General features: G+C 51.0%; 6 protein-coding genes across 6 annotated transcripts; 4 read left to right on the top strand and 2 right to left on the bottom strand.

The window, feature by feature from the left end:
- Positions 1 to 126: 126 nt before the first annotated feature.
- F4807DRAFT_464875 (anthranilate phosphoribosyltransferase) lies at positions 127 to 1,475 on the bottom strand (the record flags this gene model as incomplete). Its single annotated transcript, XM_048002197.1, has 2 exons — positions 127 to 1,035; positions 1,158 to 1,475. The coding sequence occupies 2 exons, from the start codon at positions 1,473 to 1,475 to the stop codon at positions 127 to 129; spliced, it is 1,227 nt and encodes a 408-aa protein (XP_047849738.1).
- Positions 1,476 to 1,841: 366 nt separating this feature from the next.
- On the top strand, positions 1,842 to 3,120 carry F4807DRAFT_290825 (uncharacterized protein). The gene has a single exon (XM_047994803.1). It carries the CDS (start codon positions 2,001 to 2,003, stop codon positions 3,021 to 3,023), a length of 1,023 nt encoding a protein of 340 aa, XP_047849737.1. The 5' UTR covers positions 1,842 to 2,000; the 3' UTR covers positions 3,024 to 3,120.
- A 265-nt stretch (positions 3,121 to 3,385) lies between these two features.
- On the top strand, positions 3,386 to 4,671 carry F4807DRAFT_290804 (uncharacterized protein). The gene is made up of 3 exons (XM_047994802.1): positions 3,386 to 4,013; positions 4,192 to 4,353; positions 4,418 to 4,671. The coding sequence occupies exons 1-3, from the start codon at positions 3,649 to 3,651 to the stop codon at positions 4,470 to 4,472; spliced, it is 582 nt and encodes a 193-aa protein (XP_047849736.1). The 5' UTR covers positions 3,386 to 3,648; the 3' UTR covers positions 4,473 to 4,671.
- A 296-nt stretch (positions 4,672 to 4,967) lies between these two features.
- Positions 4,968 to 7,138, bottom strand: F4807DRAFT_443928 (alpha/beta-hydrolase). Its single transcript, XM_047999592.1, has 3 exons — positions 5,807 to 7,138; positions 5,412 to 5,724; positions 4,968 to 5,367 (listed from the first exon to the last, which is right to left on the bottom strand). Exons 1-2 carry the CDS (start codon positions 6,703 to 6,705, stop codon positions 5,460 to 5,462), a joined length of 1,164 nt encoding a protein of 387 aa, XP_047849735.1. The 5' UTR covers positions 6,706 to 7,138; the 3' UTR covers positions 4,968 to 5,367; positions 5,412 to 5,459.
- A 130-nt stretch (positions 7,139 to 7,268) lies between these two features.
- F4807DRAFT_290775 (uncharacterized protein) lies at positions 7,269 to 8,735 on the top strand. Its single transcript, XM_047994801.1, has 3 exons — positions 7,269 to 7,463; positions 7,537 to 8,419; positions 8,498 to 8,735. The coding sequence occupies exons 2-3, from the start codon at positions 7,905 to 7,907 to the stop codon at positions 8,676 to 8,678; spliced, it is 696 nt and encodes a 231-aa protein (XP_047849734.1). The 5' UTR covers positions 7,269 to 7,463; positions 7,537 to 7,904; the 3' UTR covers positions 8,679 to 8,735.
- A 5,856-nt stretch (positions 8,736 to 14,591) lies between these two features.
- F4807DRAFT_471219 (uncharacterized protein) lies at positions 14,592 to 18,448 on the top strand (the record flags this gene model as incomplete). The annotated part of the gene is made up of 2 exons (XM_048002902.1): positions 14,592 to 15,665; positions 16,623 to 18,448. The coding sequence occupies 2 exons, from the start codon at positions 14,592 to 14,594 to the stop codon at positions 18,078 to 18,080; spliced, it is 2,532 nt and encodes an 843-aa protein (XP_047849733.1). The 3' UTR covers positions 18,081 to 18,448.
- Between the last annotated feature and the right edge of the window lie 175 nt (positions 18,449 to 18,623).

Here is an 18,623-nt window from a genome sequence, read left to right as displayed (position 1 = left end):
CGAACGCTCGCTTGTTTCTGTTTCCCTGGTTATTTTAAGTCAACCCAACCCACTGGGCGATAAAATCTTCTATAAAACCCCTAACCGACCACTCATAGACGAGTAGGTAGCAAAAGCTAACATCTCTCAAGCAGGCAAGCTATTAGTAACCTCAGCAAAAGCACTCCACTGCCTCCAAGCCTCGCCGCTCTCGACCGTCCACCGCGCCCTCCTAACCCCCTCCTTCCAGCGCCCGCCTCCCGGCCCGCGCTCGCGGACGACGTTCCCGTCGTCGCCGGGCCCCATGCTGCTCTCGTCGGCCTCGCACACGCCGGCGGCAACCAAAAAAGCGGCCGTGTTCATGAGCACGAACTCGAGGATGGGGTCGTCTCGGGCAAGCTCGTTCTGCAGCAGCTTCCGCAGGATCTCGGCGTTCTCTTGCGGCTCGCGCCCCGGGGACACGGTGTCGAGGGGATGGGCGCTGAGCCCGAAGTCCGCGGGCTCGAGGGTGAAGTGCTCGACGTCGACGCTGTTGCCGTTAGCGTGCTCGACGAGCTGCCAGCACTGCGTCGGCCCTGCGCAGGATACCTCGTCGAGTTGCTCGTTGCCGCATACGACGAGACCCTTTTTGGCGCCGGCGAGACGCAAAGCCTCGGCGAATACGGGGCCTAGGTCCGTGCGCGCGACGCCGAGCATGCGCGCCTCGATGGCGGAGCCGAGGGGGTTGCTCAGGGGCCCGAGGAGGTTGAAGATGGTGCGCCAGCCGAGCTCCTTGCGCACGGGGGCGACGTGCCGCATGCCCGGGTGGAAGACGGGGGCGAAGAGGAAGGCGTAGTTGGACGCGCCGTAGACGGTGGAGATGGTGGAGGGGGTGATGCGGTTCAGCTGTGCGGGTTTGGGCTGCATGTTCATGAGCAGGTCGGCGGACCCGGATTTGGAGGTCGAGGCGCGGTTGCCGTGCTTGGCGAGCAGGAGGAGCGAGGAGGCGAGGATGGAGGAGGTGGTGGATATGTTGAAGGTGTTGTGGGAGTCGCCGCCTGTGCCGACGATGTCGCACTGTATAGAAGGGGGGGTTTGTGTTACTATTCACGTTGCTGACGGGCTTATGGCGTATACCTTGGGTAGGTAGGTAGGTAGGTATGCGAATAAAGCTCTCAACTGTTAGAGGATGAACTCACCAGTCCACCGTTATACTTGCCCTCTGGCCTCCGGCGCTTCGCAATAACGGACTCGAAAGCAGCGAAGTCGATGCTTGCCGCGTGGGAGCGCATGGCGGCGGAGGCCTCGGCGAGGACGTCGGCGCGTCGGTCCCAGCCGGTGAAGTGCAGAGCCGTTAGTAGCGACCCGGTCTGCACTGGGCTGATCTTGTTGACGAAGATGAGGGAGAGGGCGTCGGCGATTTCCTTGGCCGTTACGTTCTCCTTGGCTGGGTCAGGCCATAAGCGCTGGAGCAGCGGCCGGATGTCGACGAAGGCGGGTTGGTCTTGGTCTGCCATTGTGTCTGTCTATCTAAACCTGAGAGCTTATTCTCAAGCTTCAAGGAGTTGTTATGCGGTTTGTCTACGGCGTGAGGACCCAATTGAAGATGTCCGAGCTTATGAAAGGACAGTTTTCGTATAAAAAGGAGTTCGGAAGATCCTGAGACACCCCCTTATGGTTCGGTGAATATTGATTTCAAGATCGTACAACGGAGTATTCCCTCCATTAACCAGGCCAGGGGATGACTTACAGATGCCCCGCTATCGGATAGCGGGGTGGAGGGGAATCCCTGGCCGGAAACGACCCTGGCTCAATTGGAGAGAAATATCTCCGGGTACGTACCATTTTACTTTGCGGAACCCGGCTTAGAGCACGGACCACACTACCGTGGAAAATCAATTGGATGAATTAACTTTTGAAGCTCTCATCAATATTCAATTTCGACGAACGAAAAACAAGATCAACCCGGGTCACGACCACGGGATCAAGGAACCACGGCTACTTGAGGTGATAGGAGGTGGTAACGGACGTACCCGTTGAAGATGCCGCCACGAATCAATTGCTCGGCGCGGAGCAGCATCAGTCGAGCACTCCAAAGGACGACGACTAGAAGCTCTCAAAGACCAGCAGCTATATCACTCCAGAACTCAACGACCCTTTCAAGATATTATGCCATCCCATCTTCCGTGCCGAATGGAATGCTGAGACTGCCCGACGACTATATCCCGCCGACCCAACCACCCAGCGCACGACGACCCGACACACGGAAATCGCAGCTCCTCCGATCCTACACAGCGCTGCTGCGCTCAACACCTCTAGTCCTGTTCTTCCAGCATAACAACCTGACCTTCGTCGAGTGGGCCGCCGTCCGGCGAGAGCTGCAAGCTGCCCTAGACAAGGTGCCCATGCCGGCTGTCGGGCCCGACGGCGGGGTCCCAGTCAATGTTGCGGAGAGCGTCGACCTGCAAGTCATCCGGACGCGCATCTTCAGCACCGCCCTCAAGATCGTCGAGTTCTTCCACGCGGAAGAGCAGCCGGGTAAATCGAACGCCTACACCCATGACTTATCAACAACAGCATACGAAACCATATCCAAAGTCGAGATTGACGAGACCTCGGCATACGGTCAGATCAGCCCGCTGCTCATCGGACCCGTCGCAGCTCTAACATTCCCGGTCGTGTCTCCGGCGCATCTCGCCGCCGCGATCTCGGTCCTCGCGCCCTCGCCGCCGGCCTTCCCCGCGCCGGCGCGCAAGAAGAATCCCGGATACTACGAGCCCACGGCGCAGAGCGGGTTGCAGAAGCTGATTCTCGTGGGCGGGAGGATAGAAGGCAAGGTGTTCGATAACGACGGCATCAGATGGGTCGGCGGTATCGAAGGTGGCGTGGACGGTCTGAGGGCGCAGCTCGTTTCCATGCTGCAGAACGCCGGCTTGGGCATTACGACGGCGTTGGAGGGGCATAGCAAGGGCTTGTGGCTTGCGTTGGAGGGTAGGAGGACGCAGCTTGAGGAAGAGAGTGGTGGCGGTAAAAAGGAGGGCGGAGAGGGGGGGAAGAGCGCATAGAGTGTATAACGCACGTTATGTCTGTATATCACACCGGACATGTATCAAAAATTTAGACCAGCGTATGCCGTGTTGGGTTATTGTATACCCATTCTTCTACTCAAAAGCTGTTGGTCTATTCACCCACGTAGCCCCTTGAGTATCATCACTGAACATTGAATAGGTAGGTAGCTAGGAGAATATCATGAAGCAATGTCTAAGAATCTTATATATATTGACAGGTTGGTTACCAAAACGAATCACTATGTTACATAAATGCATAGATACATGCATTTACACGTATTGCATATGATCCATATGATCGACGCTTATAACGTGACGCTAATGCTCGCGTGTCCCTGCGCTGTCCTACCCTATCTCGTAGCGCAGGTGGTAGCTGGAGGTACCTCGGTGCCTAGAGCTTAGCTGCAAGTCGCAATCGCGTTCCAAGGTTTCGGTTCCAGCATCGAAATCCAAACCTAAATTCTAAATAGCAGGTACGCATAATCTAAATATAACCGACGCAACGTCATCCCGTTCTTCTTCCAATCCAATACACAAAGTAATCTCACTCTTCTCACCATCATTTCGACTTTGCCTTGCCTTGCCTTGCCTTACCTGGCAGCATAGGTAAAGCTGTCTAAAGATGGACTTCGCTCCGTACCAGTCCTCCCCGCCGGAGCACAGCAGACCTTTCTCCCCTCCGCGATCGAATGTAGCATCGCCGCGCGCATCCCTCGAAAACCGACGAACGTATTCTCCTTCGAACCAGCAGAGAGGTTTCGCCTCTCCTCCCCCGCTACAACATCCCCAGCCGCAGCGAAACTGGCAACCTACGCTACCTGGATCTGCGGCCGGTGGTTACGCGGCCGAGGGTGGAGCGTACGTGAGCGAGTTCGACACGAGTCTGGGAATACGGTTGGACTATGAGGCCTGCCTGGCATATCTAGCCTTGCCGCCCTTGGGCGCTATTATACTGTTGATCCTGGAGCGCAAGAGTGATTTCGTGAGGTAGGTTTCCCTACTACGTCCTGGGAGCATTTGGTCGTCAGAAGAGAAGGAGTGAATGTATTTTGAGATCGCCTAAAGATCTTTAATCAGAGCCCAAAACCCCTTCTTGTCTGGGATTATAGTGGTCATGGGATAAACTAATTTGTCTTCTATCTACAACTATTAACGTGCTACTTAGATTTCATGCGTGGCAGTCGAGTCTCCTATTCACCGTCGTCTTTATCGTACATCTGATCTTCTCGTGGTCGACATTCCTAAGCTGGGTCATTTTCCTTGCTGATTTGGGATTGATGGGGTGGCTAGCCTTGCGTGCGTATAGGGATGCGGATACGCTGGACAGGTAAGGACCTTCGTTATCCCCCTTTTCCCCCTTTCCCGAGAGCGTACAGACTCACACTAGATAGATTCGAAGTACCTGTTTTCGGCCATATAGCAAGTCGGATACTGGACGATGAATGAAGTCCTCCAGCTTAGGGTTCGATTTCTATCTCCTTGAGGACTCGGACTGTCTGCATTTTGTTGTATCATATCAGCTACTGCTGTTGTTGCACATATACCCAAGTTGGTCTCGGTTGATACCAACGTCATTTGTTAACGCCTGAATTCCATGAAACTTCAAGTTCTACAGCCGCCATAGCTAGGTATAGGCTCTAATAAAACGACAGTCCTGTTAACCGTATATCGGCGTTGAAAAGAAATACCCTTGTTAATAGAAAGCCCCGAAATCAGCAAATGATAACGAGGTTGTACCTATGTATTGGCAGAAATAGTCTACCAACGGGCGATTCACGTACAGCATGATCAGAAAAGGTCTATCTCAGGCCAAATAGCCCCCTGAATTCAGGTTAATGTACCATCTAGTTTAACAGAAGCCCAAAACTACGAGGGAAAAGGGTGACTCCATAACCAACCTCTGCATTACTAATTAGATATAAGAGGGAAAAGTTACACAACGTTGTGAAAATGCTATTTAGTGAGCTAAATAACCTGCAGAGATAATGAACTCATCTATTCGGAAGGCTTACGAACGAAGGTCAAATGATATCACTCGAAGTGTTATAGGGCACTCCGTATTGAGAGACTAGGAAGACTTAAAAGAAGGCAGATTTCTAAAGAAGCTAGACAGCTATTGATATTCGAGAGCAAAGAGTGATGTAGGTATGTATACAGTTCAGGATTGACGTAATACCTAAGAGCATGTTGGAATCTCGGATTGTTGAATCTGATTCTGAATGTTGCCTCTAAGAATAGCCCCAGTACAATCCCTGAAGAATCAAGATCATAATGTCTACGTAATCTTCAAATTGGATATCAAAGATATAATATTTCACTTCAATTCAAGGTGATCTAGGTACTTAATTATAAATTATTCGTTCAGCTACATACCTAACTACGTACCTAGATATAATAGATCTATAGAACCATCTGAGGTAGCGTTACTCCTGCTTAAAGGCTATTGCCCGGATTTACTACCGCGTCTGACTCGGAGGCACCAGCAGTGACCGGGTCCGTTGAACTGGTAGCAGCTGCAGCACCCTCCATAAACGGCGGCATAACAGGAGGGTTCTCGACGATCCATCCATCTTCATCAGCTACCGCCCAACGCATGCAAGCGAGCATGGCTTCGTTCCAGCGTTTGTGCGATGGCAGTTGCATGAATGCGTAGAAGACATGCGGCAGGCCTGGGAATATGTGGACGTTTGTCCGCACGCTGAAAGAGGCGGGCATTAACATTATTAGTTAATCCAATTAAGAGGTAGATTCAGGTTACGTAAGGGTGGTTGGTCTCTTACCCGGCATTCTTCAACTTCGTAGCGTACCACAGCGCCTCGTCCCTCAGCGGATCCCAGCCCGTGACGAGGAAAGCCGTCGGCGGCATCCCCTTCAGATCCTCCTCGGCGGCGAGCGCCGGGCTCCACGTCAGGTTGGAGGGGTCGGTCTCGTCGCCGAGGAGCGCGGAATACAACTCCAGCCGCCTCCCGTTCAGGATCGCGGCGTCCTTGCACTGCACCACGGACGTCTTCTCCCTGCCGGCGAAGAGGTGCCACGGGAACGCCTTCCAGTGCACCAGCGTCGGGATGCCGAGGACCTGCCCCTTGACGCGGTTCGCCGCGCCCGTCTCGCGCGCCCGCCGCAGCTCCGTCTGCACCACGTGCGCCGTCAGCGAGCCGCCCGCCGATATGCCGCCGACGAGGATGCGCGAGGCGTCGATGCCGAGCGCGTCCGCGTGCGCGGCGACCCAGTCGAAGCCGTCGACGGCGTCGTGCCAGGGGGTCAGCCCTTTGACCTGCGGCGTGTGCCGGTAGCAGACGTGCGCGACGGCCATGGAGAGCGAGTGCGCGAGCCACGCGCAGTTGAACAGCTCCGTGTCCGGCGCGCCGAAGATGAAGCCGCCGCCGTGATAGTACACGTAGCCGGGCAGCGGCTTCGAGCCGAGCAATACCGGCCGGTAGCTGCGCACGGTGAGGGATTGGCCGTCGCGGGTCGGGACTACGTGGTCTTGTGTCGCGACGAGCTTGCTGAGACCCGTGCTCTGGAATAGGTGCGTTGACATCGTCGCGCGCGCTTTGTTGGCGTTGGTCTGCTGGACTAGCGGCGGCAGGTGGTCTTCCGAGATCCCCAGCATTACCGAGTTAGCCGCCGCGAAGGACAGCCACTCCTTGCTGGGAGTTCCCCATTGACTGAAATCCATGGGGGCGGAGGAGATGGCAATTGTGTATGATGAATAAAAGGAGTAGCCAGTTCTCTTAGCAAGTTAGGAAGAAGCTGCGCAAGGCCACAGGGCCTTGTTATATATAAAAAGTCGGGCAACTGGTCCATCTCCGGGCCCGAAAAGCGAGGATAAGGCTCTATGGCGACGTAGGGGGCCAGATGGCGCATCGCACATATACCTACATATTGTGCCGAACATCTAAGCCGGACCTCATTGGAGCCGGATATTCATTCCGTCGGACACATATACATACGGAGGATCACCAGCATGGGTAGAAATCACTGAAGATCTATGCACAATACGTGGCCTTGTATATGGAAGTGATAAAAAAACAGCTGCTTTAAAGGATAGCTTACGAATGGTTGAGTGTCTCAACGGAGCTCACAGGGTTTGGTTTGAAGCCACCAAATTGCAGACGGGAATGATCTGCCTCATCTCAAGCTGCAGACATTGTATTCCTATATAGGTAGGTAGTTGGGGGGGCTACCTGATCCGAGGCAAAATTTCAGCTCCACTTAAAGTCCGCAGCCACCGTGAAGTACTCGGAAGCAGGACGGCGAGTCGCTTATATTTATCGAGAGGCGTATTGAGATGTCCGAATTATGAATGGATACTTACCTACCTCCTGTGTATTAGGTACCAGGTTTGTAGGTAGTTAAAAGGGGTATGCTGTCATCTAAACGCGTTTGGAAAGCTGTTCTTTGTACTCGCCGAGGCCATCGTAACTAGAAGTCCAGGTCCGTCTTTCGAGAAATGAATTGTCCAATAATGTAAGTTATTTGGACTAACAAACTGAGCGAGTTCCAACAGAGCAGCAGGATTAGGCCAAAATCCGGGGAGGGGTCCGTACCGGAGCGCAATAGACTATGCTCTTCTTGGCATTATCTCCATTCGAAAACGGGATAGAGATAGGCGTCGATTGCGTAACCGACTAGCCTTTGACAAGGGCCGACTAGGTACCTATTCTTGAGGGGAGAGCCGAATCTTGGAAAAGTTGTTTTATCATGATGGAATGAACTTGGATTTGGATGTTTTTTTTTTCATCGAAGATTATTCTCTCTCGCGGATTCCTTCATTCCAGAATGAGTACCTACCTAGGTAGCTTAGGTATTCAATAGTTCGAGAAGGACTTATATCAGGATTGACAAAGGAGGCAGCGCGAATAGGAACAAGAAATAATGAATTTGGAGCAGTCACAACCTCAGCCCCCACAGGACCTCGACCTACAGCACCAGAAGAATCAGGCGCAACTTGATCTCTTCAACCGAACATGGCCCCGAGCTCGAATTGTCTTGATATCGCTATCAACGGCGTTCTGCATCATCGTGCTAGGTATTTCGATCGCGCTTGCCGCCGATTCCGCGATTAGGAGCTACGTCGTTGTCTGGACCGCCCCGCAAGCAGGTGCGGCTCTGCTCTGGTCCGGTATCGAGGTCGTTACGGCATATACGGGAGGAAAGGACCGTCGGGATATCCACCCGGGTGCCCATGTGGCCGTGCAGCTGCTTCTCTGGTTAGGTTTCGGTGCCGGAATAGGGTTAACGGCCTGCATCCTAGGATTCGCCCTTTCCTTCGACGTCTTCGACCCCTATCCGGAAAACTATGATTATTATGGAAGACATGGATACAAGTACTATAACGAGTATTATGTCCGCTCCATGGAGGTTGTCGTAGCACTTTTGGGTCTGTTGATGTGAGCCTCGTAACACCCCTTCCTCCGTTCCGTCTGTATGGAGGAATATTCGAATTGAGCCCCTAATTCTAAGGATAGCATTGTACACTTCCTGCTCTTCGCCGGCGCCTGTGTGGAAACATTTAGACGTCAAGGGACGAAAAGTACGACGGCTATCGATGCAACACCTGAGCGCTCCGAACGTCCAACACAGCAGCTAGAATTGGCTCAGCTGTCGCCGAAGGACGAGAAGGAGGAAATCCGGCCTAATACCATGTAACCGATTTCGGTGTTGGAGATATATTCTAGCCGCTGGTGAGGAATATTGGATATTATACGGCGTTGCATGCGCGCTAACCAAAACACCGATCGACAGAAAGGGGCCGTAGTGTCTCAATTCTTATAAAAAAGGGGATATGGGCTGAGTCGAAAACCAGCCACGTATTGATTTATGATACCCATGTTATTATGAAAACTTGCCCTGTTGCTGAAGGTTCTCTTGCATATAACGTTACCCTGGATCCATGCGGAAGCCTGTTTTTGAAGCATATATCGTCTTGGAGACATTTCGGTGATTGCATATTGTGTAGGGAAGCTTTGGCACGCTGTACAACGCTCATATTGGTCTCGTAGCACAAGGGGGAAAAGTAAACGCCTAATTCGAGTTGGCCCTATTATTGTCATCAGCAACGTGTCAACCCCTGGTGCACTCTGATGCCTATTACTGCCTGGTATCGTAGCATTCCGTTAAGTGATCTATACCGGAGTCTCTATTACCTTTTGGCCAAAGCCTCCTTTTCAAGCCTAGAAGAGTATTACACCAACATTTCGTAATCTTAGTCTAGTAATTTACCTATGTAGTGATAGGCCGTATAAATGAGACCACTTATAGCTCTTCAAGCACCAGAGGTGAGGCCTCGCGGAGACAGATCAGTGCGCGGAGCGGTCCCTTAGAAACTGAGAGGCTTTGTGGTTCTATTTAACCCCTTAGTGATGCACGGCGGGACGTGGATGCACCCGGCGAACCCACCTTATGTCGTTCCATGCCGGTAACTGGCGAACACGGAGATTGTAGTGGTATTATATGCGTATGGGTGGATTTTGGCGCTCGTTTGACTAGGGTACGACAAATCCGTCTCGCCCCGAAGGAAAACAATTTCACAAGGTGCGAAAACAAGATGACAATCGAACAAGTTGTATCATATCTGAGATAGAAGCAGCGAAAATCGTGGCACAACTCAGGCCCTGAGGGCTAGGGACTAACATCCAGAAGTGGGCGATTAAAGAATAGGCCAAAGACCTAGCTTAATTGGCAGCAATACCCGTATAAGTTGATTCAACCAAGGATGAAGTGCATTGGCTCGTTGATAGGCAGCACTGCGGTGAGAAGCGTGTTGTTGATATCGGCCCTGTTAACTTATGCTTCGTGGACTGCCCCTGGCAATTAACTGCGGCCAAAATAAATTCGACGATAGTCAACAAGTACTGTGACGATGTCTCCGATCCTGATTAAAACTGTGACATTGTGGATTCCCCGGAGATGGTGTATTCTTTCCGATGTAACAGCCGCGAAACCCATGCCGATAAAGGGCCTTTCCGATATAGGTGATGATTTTAGACTGAACGTTAAGAAGTCGTCCGGTGAACTATGCTGCTTTTTAAGGCATACCTGGGTGTTGTTGACTGTCTCGGTTTTTCTCACGGCTTCGTCCTAAGTTCAGTTCACTTGATGGAGTTTAGCCAAGACAGGTGGGATATTGCGGGCCGTATATTGATTTCTTCGACGGTTGGTAATGCTAGCGATATTATTAAAATCTGAAATGCCCAGTGCGTCACCTAACAGTATAAGTTTTCATTTATCCAGTCCAAGACTTTACGGACCGAATTCATGTTAACAGAATAATTAACGCGTTTCTTGGTGTATTGGAGAATCCAATATCAAATGTAGCGAGATAATGGAGTTCAGAAAGATATGATCTATGTCAGGAATGGGCGCGGGCGATCAGCAACAACGGTAATACTCTGGAGAAACTTGATCTGCCAACATTAACCTCAAACTTGAAATATTCCGTGTATTTAGTTGAGGCCGGGATTTCCGTCCTGATCCCGGTGTCCTTGGGAGCAAGCCTACCTACGTAAGGATTGCCCCGGAGCGGCTTAACGGGCCGCTTCCCCATAAATGCCCGGTCAGTATCATCAGTCTGTCGTAATGGGTTCACTCTTTTGGCTGAAGTCTAGTTTGAGCTTCGGGAAGTTGTGAAGATTCGCATAGGAAAATAAATCGTGAACAGAAAACGAAAGTAATCTATCCTTGGGAAGGCCTGAGTAGGTTCTGGGCCGTGTTCGTTACGCGCCCCTGGGTGTGTCTGCCATCGAGATGCACGGCATGGAAGAGCCTAATGGGTAGGTGTATATCAGCCAAAACCTAGCAATAACCCTTTAACTTAAGATGCTGCATCTCCTAGTGGATCCGGTCTCCTGTGCTGCCACATCGACGTCGATGCATAGATGGCCGGTGTCGTGGTTGAATATACTCTTTGATGCAAGCTGGTTGCTAGGCTTCGCTTAAGGTCATGAAGAAGCGAGGCGAAGGAGATAGAGGGAATGAGACGCCGTTCTCGGCCCCGGAATGAAACCCTGCAGCAATTGGATAAGAAGAGAGACGGTAAAAAAGAAATTGCGTCATGCACTTGCTTCACGTTGATATGGATCTTCAGAGGCATCGCTAGAATTACAAATTGAAGAGTTTTCTTTGGAGAAAGACTGGCTGACCCCCAAGAAAGGGCATTGTATGCTACGATATGCCCTTAGCTATAGCCAAAACCGGGATGCCGGGGCTGATACGAGGTCCAGATTTTGAGCCTCCTCGCTAGGCAGGAGGGATGGATATGTCACTACCAATAGATGGCGTTCGCCTTTGCTTCTTTTCGTTGATAATTGAGCGGCCAATGGCATCGGAGACGGGCTTGGGCATCAAAAAGGAGGTTCCTGATACTACCGTGGGGACCTCATGGGATCCACGGCTCTGCCGTTGCAGTCTGAATAAGCTATGCATAGTTTTAGAAGTCGATACCCGAGGGTGGAAAATCCGCCGGTTAGATCCAGCATGGGGGTGATCATTTGGATCGACACGAATATGTCCTCAATAGTAAGGAGAGAAGAACGGTGACGTGAACCGGGCCCCACTAGGACGATTCTCGAATATGAATGACCTCATGGCGAATTGGTCAGTCAGTTAGTCAGTCGATGAAGGGCGGATAAAGTTGAAGATTTGGGGTTGAGAGTAATCGAGAGCAGCTTCAAAATACTACTGTCCCGTTCGTGCGAGGGAGGCAATCCGGGTATTTACCGAGCATCCCACGCGTTGCTGCGAGCCACACAACCCGAATAGGTGTAGCCCCTGTTGATCCGGAAGTGAAATCGAAAAGAAAATTAGACGAGCATGGAAGGATGGGAAGACATTCGTTGCTTGCCTTACCGTTTAGCGGGCGGTCGGCGGATAGCTAGAATCATATACCTGTTCTCCAGCTTTGCCCGCTGAATACCTACCTACACGCAAGCCTAGACCTCAGCCCCAGGTCCTAATGACAAGGATCGGATATATGTAGTTGATATCAGCGGCATGGGTATAGCAAGTACGACAGCTTAGACACACCAGAAGCGTAAGGTGGATATGCATGCGCAGTAGCAGAGTACCTAGTGTAGACCGGAGCAAGCAATGGATCCTAACTGCAACCCAGTTCCTGACGCGTCTCGAGAATATGTAAACGGACATAAGAGAGAGTGTTTTTTCTTATTTATTAAAAAGGATTGACATAAGCGCGTTGGTGGTGGTTGTGTGGTTATGTTGTATTTCAGATGGAATCCTTCGGTCAGGTCAGAGTAAGTACATGGTAGGAGAAGTAAGAATAACGTTGAAGAACCTTGAAGAACGTGTGGTGGCTCAAGGTTTGAACCCCTTTATTACATAAGACGTAGACTAAGCAAGCACCAGGGCACTTATTGCAGCTTGCTATTGCTATTTTTAAGTATCGACTACGATGTACAGGTACTTATCTGGACATCCAGCATCGAATTGATCGATACTTTGATTTTTATACAATTTTCCATGTCCGACGATGTACTTACAATCGTCGTCGGTAGGAGGTAGGTACCTATTATGCTTCTGCAAAATCGGACCTAATAACGTTGAACTCGATGATGTTTTATTAATCTCTTATCAGATAATTCTGTTCTGCCTCTTATAAAGTCGTCGGCCCTTCTTGAATATTATTTCTTGTCCCTGGTGCATAGTACATGTACACCTGCACTGGCCTTCGACCCTGGTCATCAGAAAGAGAGGAAAACAGGCTGCAGATAGAAGAGACGTGAAGAAAAGGAGAGAGAGGAAAAAGCGTGGATTTCGAATCCCACCTGCTTTGGCAAAAGCTGGCACATAGTTGGCACATACATATCTCACTTACCTGAGGCACGCTACTACGGCGCAGAATATGGAAAGTCACAGTCACTTTGGCACGGACACATCGTTGGCTTGGATCATTGGAGGGTGTGTGTGGATGCCCTGGATCTCACCGAGCTTCCTTTCCGGTCTATTGACGCCGTCAAGTTCTTAAAACGGTCCTCCTTCGCATTCATCTTCCTACATAACCTGCCTAGGTTCTACCTGGGTAACCTACCACATATACATATACACGCACGATATCAGCTTGTTGAAGATACGGCGATTTGGCATATTTCGAAGCAGATATGTGTTACATATGATTCCATACGTGCTTCCTCTTCCTTTCCCTAATACCCACCTTGGTATCGTTCGTTCGCCTTCTGCTTCACCATCGTGTCGAAGGTACGTATCTCATCATGTCAGACTTGGTCAGCATGCATGTGGTTATTAGGGCCTGTTCCAAGGATTGATCTATCGGTTTGCGTGGCCAACATTTTGCAACATTTTCTTGCGAGCGCCTAATAATAACAACAATAGTAACAACAATACTTTGTAATAATATCCGCGGCCATGTCCAATCGAGGACTTTTTGTACTTACATGGTGGACCATACGAAGCATTCGAGCCATACGAGAGTTGTACGGGTACCTACCGTAGCGTTGGTACAGTTTGGCATTGGTGTCCCCGATACTGTATTTTTCCTTGCTAGTGAAGAGTATTCGGGGCGTATTAGGGCGTAGTCGATGAGACACTAGACGGGATAATGGAATAAACGTGCAAGTGAAGTGGATACCTTGCAACTAGTCCCGCACAGTGCGACGGACTGTATCAGGAATACGCCCATTAGCCAAGTACCTATGTACTGGCGCTAAGTTATTAGTCGGTCGACACTGCACGACGGACCGCCAAAGCAGCCTCAGGGCTCCATTCAATGATCCCCGTTCTCCAATCTTTCCAATCTTTTTTTTTCTCTCTTTCCAAGTTCCCCTGGTCGAATTTCTTCAGGTGTGAATACTTTTACAGGGCCGGAAACTAGGACAAAAGGAGCAAGGAGTGGTCTCTTTACGGAGAAAACGCAACAAATGCGCCGACGACTCAAGCTAACTGGAATCTCGGCCCAGGGTCGCGTCGAAACACCTCAAACATCGCACCACTTGCAGCACACACTCATCCGTTCCTACGGCCTGCTGCTGGCCTTTGCCTATGGGTGCGTGTTATGTTCGTGTGCTGAACCCCCCACCCCCCCCTTCTTTGGGATCTGATCCCCTTGTTCCTCTCGTCTCGGCTACGCATAGGCACGTACATACATACATCCATACCTACCTACCTACATATCATCATACCTTACTACCTGCCATACACTACACACACACTACAGACGTACATACACATCCACTTCCACACGCAATACATACCCATACATACATACGCTACAAGGAAGTGGGCAGGGTAGGTAGTAGGCCAAAGTAGGGTCAGGTAGAGCTACCTTAGCTGGCTGGCTTTATCTGGCTGGCTGACTGGCTGGCCGGCTGACTGACTGGCTGGTTGGCCCACGCCCACCGTTCGAAGGTGTCGAGAGCGTCCAAAGTCCACCCAGTCCACCACGCCTCCCCGTCCCAGTCCCCGTCCCCTGCCAGCCCTAGGTCGGGTTTCGTGACTTGGCCCCCCTTACGCAGCAGCCCAGCGTGGAATCGGGCGTGCCCCTGCTCAGATCGCGCCCCCATAAAAAATTGCAAATTAAAATCAAATCAAATGGCAGAGGCACAACAGGAACAGCCACAGGCTCATCAACCTCAGCCTGAACCCGTCTTTGCCGCCGCTGAAGAACCAGCCCATGCCCTCCCACATCAATCGCCTGCCCAGTCTCCATTATCACAAGCTACGCAAGAGCAGGAAAAGAGACAAGGGACGCAGGGGCAGGTACAGGTACAGGTACGGGTAGAGCCAAAGGTACAGTTCCCGTCACAGGCAAAGCCAGATGTCAAAACTTTCCACACACACGCACGCGCTCCAACTACAAATTTACGATCCCCAAATAATGCAACTACGACAACACTAGTCGCCTACGCGCAGGAGCAGGAGTGCGCACGAGAACAGAATCAAGATCGGGAACAGGACCAAAAACAGAGGCAGCAAATTCCCTCCTCGAATCACGCCAACGACGACGTCGATAATCCGATCTCGATCTCGACCTCAACCTCGACCTCGAACTCAAATTCGGACTCGAACTCGACGTCGACGACAGCCTCACCTCTAAGAGTCCCCACGACCACCACCGTCGCTGCTGACCAGGCCAGTCTGCCCTCGGCGACGGCGGCCACCAACGGCGCTTCACCTGATCATCGACATCAGGGGCAGGAGCAACAAGGGGGCGTTGCGCCGTCATCGGAAGCCATGTCGAACAACCCACCTCACCATCATCAGGGGCATCGACAACCAGCTAGCTACCCGACTCCGACGGCGTATGCGACGCCTGGTATGACTAGCGCGCATTACGGATATGCAAACCCGGCAGCTCAAGGGCCGGACGCGTACCGGGCGAGCGCAGGCGTTCCAAACAGCGCTATGGCGTTACCAAGCATGCGCACCTTCGACCCTGCTCAACAACAGGCTCAGCAACAGCAACATATGGCAATGGCCATGCCCGTCAACCCGGTACCTTCGGTCCCATCGATGCCGGCGCAGCAGCATATGTCTTATTTTGGACAGCAACCGGTCCCCATGGCGGCGAATAATCCGTACGCCTTACCTCCGGATGCTTTGAGACCACAATACGCTTTACCTCCAAGCGGACCAGGTAGTGTGCTGGGCGGCCGACATAAGAAGGTAATTGGAATATAAAGACATCCCTCTCGGAATTATTCTAGTTTTTAATACTGGCGACTGACCGTGTGGTGTTATGTGTCCTCGTAGGAGATCAAACGTCGAACAAAAACAGGCTGCTTGACATGTCGCAAACGACGTATAAAGGTATGTATTATTGTTATATTTTATCTTCGTGGATCCCCCTTTTCGCCAAAACCCATCATCACAGAAATGGGACAGTACGGACTACACAATTGATGGACTGGCAAGAATTATATTTAAAAGACAAACCAAAAAAAAAGCAAGGAAACAACAGTCGAGGTGAACAAGTAAAGTTAGGGTACCTACCTACATTGGGGAATTTCTTCAGTTGTATACCTTTCGGAGCTCTCATCAACGAATCTTGGCTTGGGTTCAACCAGCTGAGAGAAGAGGGCTACCGACGAAGCAAGCAGGCAAGCAAAAGCAAGCATGACAAGCGATTGCGAGCGGAGCAAGCAAGTGCCTGCCTCGTACCAGCCGCAAAGCATCAAAGCACCAAACTATTAGGTACAATGTTGCTAGGTGTCAAAATTGGCTCCAGAAAATTGGCTTTCGTCAATCGTCCGGAAACTGCCCCCGATCTCCAAAAAAAGCAAGACCCTCCTTCCTAAGCTCTGGTCAAACCCCAAAAACTCCAAACAGAGCTTTTAAGCTTATTGAAGCTTGCCTATCACACAACCTGGAACTTCCCCTCTCTCATTTCATCCCACCTTCACACATTCATTCACACCTTCATTTTATTTTTCTATCTAACCACTTTTCATTTCTAATCCTCACACAACTGAGTATTTCATATACGCACTCCTACGTAATCTACGTCCCCTCGTTCTGTTTTTTTCGAGTTAAATTACCTCGTCCCATATTTCCAGATTTTGCGTATTCAAGCACAGGCCGTACTGAAGTTCGGTTGCTAAATATCGAATGTCACTTCTGTAGTGCGACGAACAGCATCCCGTCTGCAAGAATTGCCAAAAGTCGAAGCGCGAATGTTTGGGATACGACCCGATCTTCAAAAATCAGCAGCAACAACATCCTACCAATATTCGACCGGCCCCGAATAGTTCAACTTCCACTTCCGCACCGTCGAGTCGACCTCCCGTGTCTTCCTCCACCTCTGCCTCTGCTTCCGCCTCCGTGCCCGGCGGTGCTGCTCAGGCTCAATCTTCTTATTCTACTACCCTTCCCCCGGTAATACCTAATAATACCACTCCCACTACCGCACCATTCACCGGAAACCTGACAGCCGCGGGAACAGCTGCGTCGACGATCAAAGGCGAACCTCTTGAATACCCTTCCGCTATCGATCCTACTTTAGAGCCCGCCCTGGCAACTACGAGTACGTCGACTTCTCATTTCCTAGCGACTAGACCCATCATCCCAAATCCTCTTGATTATTATTCACCAGACACTCCCCGTCTTATCAGAGGAGGTGGTGGCCCTACGTTCGTCCCCCTGAATTCCTCTGTTTCGCATCCTACATCGTATTCATCCCAACAGCAGCAAACGTCAGCTTACACTAGCTTTCCAGCACGAAAGATGAAGGTCCACGAGCTCGTGGGTATGAGTGGCGCCATCCCCCCTGCCCTCGACTCTCCTCTAACTAGCGAAAAGCTGGCCGAGGTTAGAGACCTGTACGACCAGGTATACGCTCCCGGGCTAGAGAAGTTCTTCGAAACGGAGTGGTATACGAGACCTCGAGGCGTCGATACCTTGATATCGAACGCGGCTGTCAATGAGATGCTGGCGGGCTTTTTGCAATCCGTGGCCAAGACGGACGCTAACAATGTCGCCGGAATGCAATACTCGGCTAACCTTGAATTCCGAGTGGTTTGGGATTTGGCTTCGTTGGTGTATGCGTCCGAATACAAAGTCAACATGGGAGAGCAACTGCCGCCTCCCGACGATGGGTCAGAGGCGAGAAATCGAGTGACGGTTTTCGAAGTCTTGTTGTCCGGCGACTATCTCGAGCAGAATCCGCTTCAGCCACCTCCCCCAAACTCTGATATACGACTTCACCGAATCAGAGAGTTCAAGTTCTGGTATTTCCTCGCCGAGTTTCTCCGCGTGAAGGATCAGCCGGGCCTGGACACAATGCGCCAACGAGATTATATTCTGGGGCAATTACGCGAGCTACTAGATGGGCGCGAGAACCGTGATGTCCTCTATTCCCTCGCGGTCATCCGCGCTCTTGCGCCAAATCTTCCTCCCGACTTCGAGAGTAGCTTGCCTCCACACCTGGATGAGAGCGACCCGAAGAATAAGCTGGCGGTAGCCCGCAAATTTATCCAGGACGAGTCACAAGTCACCGGAGGCACTACCAACGTAGTCCGCCGCTTCTCTGAACTTGCCGTTAGGGCTTTCATTGTTCCTGGAAGCAATATCGTTCGAAGATGACGATAAATCACCCGAGTTATCGATATTTACTATAGCGATGTATTAGTATGGTCATGCGGAATCCAATATTCTTGTTGATATAGCATTCGGGAGCGCGGAACATCCAAGTGGCAGTTTTACCTTCGTACAGCATCATCGGCACGGTCGATTGCCCGTTTCCCCTACTTTTACCCACGCCCTTAATCTAATCAGATATGGATGGCCACGCTGTATTTGGCAGGAGATATCATGACGTATAGGTCAAAGGAGAAGGGACTTGACTGGCGTTGCGGCATTCTACGGAACACGGAAAGAAAAAATGAGATTACGTTTACATCTTTATTTTATCCTCCGAAAAGGGTGTACGAATAAGTGTTGAAAAAGAGTATTGGCGACAAAAGTGGCGATAGGATAAAGGCGATCTGCGTTTCGTTGTCAAGATGGGATGGGTAAAAAATCGGTGTCCGAGACGGAATTTATTTATTATCGGAGCAACGGGACGAGCTTTACTTACCTACCTGGGTACGAGATTCGGAACTAACTTTGCTTTCTTTCCAGACGGGC

The sequence above is a fragment of the Annulohypoxylon truncatum genome, assembly GCF_022578515.1.
Source record: "Annulohypoxylon truncatum strain CBS 140777 unplaced genomic scaffold F4807scaffold_45, whole genome shotgun sequence".
Lineage (NCBI taxonomy): Eukaryota > Fungi > Ascomycota > Sordariomycetes > Xylariales > Hypoxylaceae > Annulohypoxylon > Annulohypoxylon truncatum.
This window is presented reverse-complemented; position numbering and strand designations above follow the sequence as displayed.